This window comes from Bos taurus, chromosome 23 (genome assembly GCF_002263795.3).
Source record: "Bos taurus isolate L1 Dominette 01449 registration number 42190680 breed Hereford chromosome 23, ARS-UCD2.0, whole genome shotgun sequence".
NCBI classification, from domain to species: Eukaryota; Metazoa; Chordata; class Mammalia; order Artiodactyla; family Bovidae; genus Bos; species Bos taurus.
The window spans coordinates 29,854,277-29,861,366 of NC_037350.1; the positions used below are offsets into that span (position 1 = coordinate 29,854,277).

Here is a 7,090-nt window from a genome sequence, read left to right on the forward strand (position 1 = left end):
TTATTGAAGCATTCTTGCCTGGGAAATCTCATGGATAGAGGAGCCTGGTGGGCTACAGTCCATGGGATCACAAAGAGTCAGACACGACTTAGTGATTAAACAACATTCAAATGAACAAACATTTACTGAAGGCCTACTGTGTGTCCAGCAAAAATAAGCAAAGCACAGTTCCATCCTCATGCAGCATTGAGACCATGACTTGGGAGGGTCTTTCCTCCTGTTCAGTACCCCTCCAGCTGCACCTTCCTTCTCATCTACGAACTCCCTCCCTCCTGTTCAATCTTGGTGAGTGTGTGTCAAACAGAGAGCCCTGGTCCCTAGTCTAGAGCTGGACACAGGACTGAGGCTTGATCAGGCTGACTTTCTCCAGTGCTTTGACTCTTGAGCAGAAGGATAAAGAAGGAAGACGACAGGCCCTGAGTTGTTCCTGTGAACTTGAGGCTGTTCATTCACTTTTGCTCTGGACTCCCTGGCACTACCCTAGTAATTGGACTCTGAGAGCCTGGGTTATCCTGGCATCCATCATTCTTCCAACAATCTTTGAAGAAAATTTGTCAGAGTCAGCCTCCAGTGCTTATAGGAATGAACACTAACTGGTAGCATGTTCTGCAAGCTATAGGTTAAAATGAAATTCTCTACATTTTCAGACTTGGTGAAAGCTTTACTCCCTGCACTAAAAACAGGACTTTTCAGAAATGAAATCACTGAAACATTGAAACTAAGTCAAAAAGATACTGTATAAAGAAAAGTAAACTGAAGGTACTGACTCTCAGACTCAGACAGAGCATTCAAATGAGGGATGTAACTTCCCAACACTATCAATACTGAGGCTGGATTATGTTTAAATTGCCACAACAGAAACTCAATTTTTTTAATTAATTTATTTATTTTTATTGGAGGATAATTACTTTACAATACTGTGATGGGTTTTGCTATACATCAACATGAATCAGTCATGGGTACACATATATCCCCCCATCCTGAACCCCACTTCCTGTCTCTCTCCCCACCCCATCCCTCTGGGTTGTCCCAGAGCACCAACTTTGGGTGCCTCATGCACCAAACTTGCACTGGTCATCTATTTTACATATGATAATATACATGTTTCAATGCTATTCTCTCAAATCATCCCACCCTCGCCTTCTCCCAGAGTCCAAAAGTCTGTTCTTTACATCTGTGTCTATTTTACTGCTCTGCATCTATTTTACCATCTTCCTAAATTCCATGTTAGTTGCTCAATCATGTCTGATTCTTTGTGACCCCATGGACTGTAGCCTGCCAGGTTCCTCTGTCCATGGAGTTTTCCAGGCAGGGATACTGGAGTGGGTATGTGTGCATTAATATACACTATCTGTGTTTCTCTTTCTGACTTTTTCATTCTGTATAATAGGCTCCAGTTCCATCCACCTCATTAGAACTGACTCAAATGTGTTCCTTTTATAGCTGAGTACTATTCCATGTGTATATGTACCACAAATTCCTTATCTGTTCATCTGCCGATGGACATTTAGGTTGTTTCCATGTCCTAGCTATTGTAAACAGTGCTGCAGTGAACATTGGGGTACATGTGTCTCTTTCAATTCTGGTTTCCTCGGGGTGTATGCCCAGAAGTGGGATTGCTGTGTCATATGGAAGTTCTGTTTCCAGTTTGTTAAGGAATCTCCACACTGTTCTCCATAGTGGTTGTACAAGTTTGCATTCCCACCAACAGAGTAAGAGGGTTCTCTTTTCTCCACACCCTCTTCAGCATTTATTGTTTGTAGACATTTTGATGACAGTCATTCTGACTGGAATGAGATGATACCTCATTGTGGTTTCAATTTGCATTTCTCTAATAATGAGTGATGTTGAGCATCTTTTCATTTATTTTTAGCCATCTGTATGTCTTCTTTGGAGAAATGTCTGTTTAATTCTTCTGCCCACTTTTTGATTGGGTTGTTCATTTTTCTGGTATTGAGCAGCACAAGCTGCTTGTATATTTAGGAGATTAATTCTTTGTCAGTTGTTTCATTTGCTATTATTTTCTCCCATTCTGAAGCCAGTCTTTTCACTTTGCTTATACTTTCCTTCATTGTGCAAAAGCTTTTAGCTTTAATTAGGCCCCATTTGTTTATATTTGTTTTTATTTCCATTACTCTGGGAAGTGGGTCATTGAGGATCTTGATGTGATTTATGACAGAGAGTATCTGCCTATGTTTTCCTCTAAGAGTTTTATAGTTTCTGGTCTTACATTTAGATATGTAATCCATTTTGAGTTTATTTTGTATATAGTGTTAGAAAGCGTTCTAGTTTCATTCTTTTACATGTGGTTGACAGTTTTCTCAGCACCACTTGTTAAAAAGACTGTCTTTTCTCCATTGTATACTTTTGCCTTCTTTGTCAAAGATAAGGTGTCCATCAGTTCAGTTCAGTCGCTCAGTCACGTTCACCTCTTTGCAACCCCATAGACTGCAGCACTCCAGGTTTCCCTGTCCATCACCAACTCCCAGACCTTTCTCAACTTATGTCCATTGCATCGGTGATGCCATCCAACCATTTCATCCTCTGTCATCCTCTTCTCCTCCTGCCTTCAATCTTTCCCAGCATCAGTTCTTCGTATCACGTGTCCGAAGTATTGGAGTTTCAGCTTCAACATCAGTCCTTTCAATGAACACCCAGGACTGATTTCCTTTAGGATGGATTGATTGGATCTCCTTGCAGTCCAAGGGACTCTCAAGAGTCCTCTCCAACACCACAGTTCAAAAGCATCAATTTATCTCTGGACTTTCTGTTTTGTTCCATTGATCTATATTTCTGTCTTTGTGCTAGTACCATACTGTCTTGATGACTGTAGCTTTGTAGTACAGTCTGAAGTCAATTTATTGCATTCCTTGATTACTGAAATATGTCACTGAGCAAGATTTTAGGTTATGTTTAGTTGGCAATCTGACAGTCTTCCACTGGGGATAATTTAAAGATAGCCATAACAAGAGGAAAAAAAATAATAATAACTTCCTAGATAGACTTAAGTGAACTTTTGGCAGCCTTTAGACCAAAGTGCTGGTCTTAAATGAATGGTAAATAGATTGTCCACAATCCCTTTTGAAATATAAATACTTTGCATTTATTTTCTAAAAATTATTAAAAGTCTTCCAGAAATAAAATGTGCAGTTAGCACAGTCACAGGATACAAGGTCAATATATGAAAACTCAATTGTATTTCTATGCCATTACAATTGCATTCAAAACATTAAATAGTTATGGATAAATTTTACCAAACATACACAAGATCAATATAATAAAAACTTCAAATGCTTCTGAGAGAAATTTAAAAGATGTAAATAAATGGAGATATACACGGTGTTCCTGAATCAGAAGACTCAACATTGCCAAGATGTCAGTTCCTCCCAAATTGGTCCATAAATTCAATGCAATCACAATGAAAATGCTGTCATGCTTTTTTGTAGAAACATGTATTTCATTAAAAGTTAAAACTTGCTCTTTGGAAGACAGTATTAGAAAATAAAAAGCACACCACAGACTGGAAGAACATCTTACAAAACATTTATCTGACATAGGACTTGAGTTAAGAATGTATAAGTAATATTTAGAACTCAGTAATAAAAAGATAAATGACCCAATAAAAACGGGTAGAATATTTTAACATAAACATGACAAAATAAGATATAGGAGGTACATGAAAAGATGGTCAACATCATAGCCTTTAAGTAAATGCAAATTAGAACCACAGTGAGATATAACTGTAAACTGACTGGAAAGGCTAAAAGTATAAAGACTCACAATACCAGATGTTATAGAAAATGTGGGGTAATTGTAACTCTCATACACTGTTTTCTGGAATGAAAATGGTATAGCTACTTTGAAAACATTTTGAAAATTTCTAATAAAGGCAAACATATACTTAGTTTATGATCCATCAATCCCACTGTTAGGTGTTTACCTAAATTTAGAGAAAACACTTACCCACACAAACACTTGTATACCAATCTTTATAAGAGCTTTATTCATAATAACCAAAAAAGTAAATACTTTCAAAAACTCATTATCAGATAAATGGATATATTGTGCCATATTCATAAAATGGAATTCTAATCAGCAAGTAAAAGGGGGGAGCCATTGATGCATGTCTAAATTTCAAAACCATCATGCTAAGTGAAAGAAGCCAAACTCAAAGATTATACACTGTATTATTACATTTATATGAAATTCTTTTAAAAAAATGAAAGAAGCAAAACTATTATGACAAAATCAATGGTTGCTTCAGGCACGGGTAAAAGAACTGACAGCAAAAGGACAGCATTCCTTGGAGAGCGATGGAAATGTACTTTCTCTTGATTGTGGTGATATTTATACAATTATATATTTGTCAAAACTCATTGAACTGTACATTTTAAATGGATGAATTTTATTATATGTAAATTATACTTCAATAAGCCTTAAAAAGGAGAACCATTTATATGTTGAAAAGACTGGAATGCTACATGTGGAATGCCAAATGGTAAGTTTTCCATGGAGGCAGAAAGAGTAAACATTTTCACACTTTGCAAAGTTTGTGTGATATGTGAAATGATCCATCATGTGGCCCCAATTATTTAGGAAAAATTCTATTACCCAATAAGCCTTGGTTGAGAGGTGGATTCAAAGACATGAGTCTGTACCCTATAGTCATGATCATGTCTAGTGAAAGATAAAGAGAATGAAGAGAGGGGAATACATATACCCTGGAGACAGTCAATGAATAAAGGAATTGATGAATGAATGAATCATTTGAACAGGTAATTCTTTATATCTTTCAATGCAACAAGTGTATATATAGGTCCATAAGACAAAATGCTCAAAAAATTTAGTATCTTGAATAAAGTGTATTTCAGCCAAAGAATTTTTACCACTTATGTAAACGTAATGACTGTCAATGACCAAAAACTCTCTTAGCCTAATCTTTGCTATATTGACTCTCTCTTTCTGTAGATACTAAAGTTTGCTCCATAAATTAGTATATTAATTTTAAAACCAGGCCCTTAATTTCTTGGAACACTAAATATAGAATAATTAAAGATTAAAGTTGTACAAATCAAAAAGGTTATCTTTAGAAAATATTTCAGAATGAACAAATAAAAAGAACAACAAATTTTGGGGCAGAACTTTTCTTCTATGCTTGGTGGGTTGTAGACCAAAAATGCCATCACATCTCAAAGGAGCAGAGGAAACCTCTGAGAAAGATAAGACTCTCTGAACAAAAGTTGCTGGACAGGTGATCTCTCACATCTCCCTACCCCAGCCCATTAATCTTTTAACTGCCCCTTTTACATCTTTGTTTCTGAGAGTGTAGATTAGAGGGTTGAGGCTAGGTGTGACAACAGTATAAAAGAGGGCAATGAACTTGCCCTGATCTTGAGAATTTCCTGATGGTGGCTGTAGATATATGCACATGATTGGAATGAAAAAGAGGGATACAACCATAAGATGAGCTCCACACGTCCCAAAGACTTTCTGAAGTCCAGTTGTTGACTGCATCCTCAGCACAGTCTGAGCAATGGCACCATAGGAGCTGAGAATAAGAATAAGTGGTATGATCACAAAAATAAAGCTCATGACCATAAGGGTCAGCTCATTAGCATGAGTATCAACACATGACAGTCGAAGCAATGCTGGAACTTCACAGAAGAAATGGTCCACTTGGCGATGTCCACACAGGGGTACCCAGAAGGTAAATGAGGAATGAAGTGCTGAGGCGGTAAAGCCACTTACCCAAGAAGCCACAGCCAACAGATGGCAGAAACGAGGGTGCATGAGGACAGTGTAATGCAGGGGTCTACACACAGCTGCATAACGGTCATAGGACATCACCACCAACAGCACACATTCAGCAGTTCCCAGTGCAAGGACAAAATAAAGTTGAATCATGCAACCAGCATAAGAGATGGTTTTCTCTGGCCCCTGGAGGTTGAACAGCAACTGGGGGATGGAACTCGTGGTGTAGCAGAGATCCAGAAAAGAGAGGTTTGAGAGGAAGAAGTACATAGGAGTGTGGAGATGGGAATCCAGATATGACAAGAAAATGATGAACAGGTTACCTATCAGTGTCATCAGGTAGAACATCAAGACAACCACAAAGAGAACTAACTCAAGATGAGGCCAGTTAGAAAAACCCAGCAGAACAAAGTAACCAGAACTTGCATTTTTTTCCTTCATCTTTCTTATTCTTTCAATACCTGAAGAATCATATAAACTGAAAGTCCGCCCCCTCATTGTCAAACCCTTGCAAACTGATTGAGGGAGAAAATACATTATACTGCCATTATAACAATAGGATTTTTATAGTTTTGTTTTTATGTTTCATTCAGACATTTGTCCTGCTGTAGATACTATCAATAGCTTCTCATCTGAATCAGTTATTTTTTATGTATGTTAGCATTTGGATAAATGAAGATTAAAGACTTTTCATAGCTAAGAAAATTTTCATTTTAAAAACTCTCTTTTCTTAGGGAAAAAAAAAACCTCTACCCCCTTTTCCTCATTTTCAGGTTATTTCTGATTTTGTGGTTACATAGAAAGAAATATCTGCAGTCTTAACAATCTTGCACAAAGGTGAGAATTTATCATGAGATAAAAACAATTCAGCAGTAACTTTAAAGTGTTAACATTGGATGAAAAAAGTAAACTTCAATTGATATGTTTATAGACAAAATAAAACATTCACACTTGTTTATTTATGCTATCAGCTTATTTCCAGACACAAATAACATGCAAATGTAAATATAAACAAAGACACATGCATGCATGAGCACACACCAACTGATCAATATTCATAATAATGAGTTAAGCTGAAATTCACTGCACAGGTATCAACACACGATCATCGTAGAAGTGCTAAAACCACAGAAGTGCTCCACAGAGCAATGTCCACACAAGGAAACCCAGAAGGTAAAGAAGAAATGAAATGCTGAGGTGTAAAAGCTACTTATCTAAGTGGCCTTTATGGAAACAACAAACAACAACAACAACAAAAAAAAAAAAAACAGCTAATAATCTGGATTAATTGAAAAATGAAGTAGATTGGGGAATTTGGTGATAAAATACTCCCAAACAT

At 36.9% G+C, this 7,090-nt stretch overlaps 1 protein-coding gene across 1 annotated transcript; it reads right to left on the minus strand.

Annotated features, from left to right (window-relative positions):
- Positions 1 to 473: 473 nt before the first annotated feature.
- OR2J1 (olfactory receptor family 2 subfamily J member 1) lies at positions 474 to 6,671 on the minus strand. The gene has a single exon (XM_010818418.4). It carries the CDS (start codon positions 6,286 to 6,288, stop codon positions 5,260 to 5,262), a length of 1,029 nt encoding a protein of 342 aa, XP_010816720.1. The 5' UTR covers positions 6,289 to 6,671; the 3' UTR covers positions 474 to 5,259.
- Between the last annotated feature and the right edge of the window lie 419 nt (positions 6,672 to 7,090).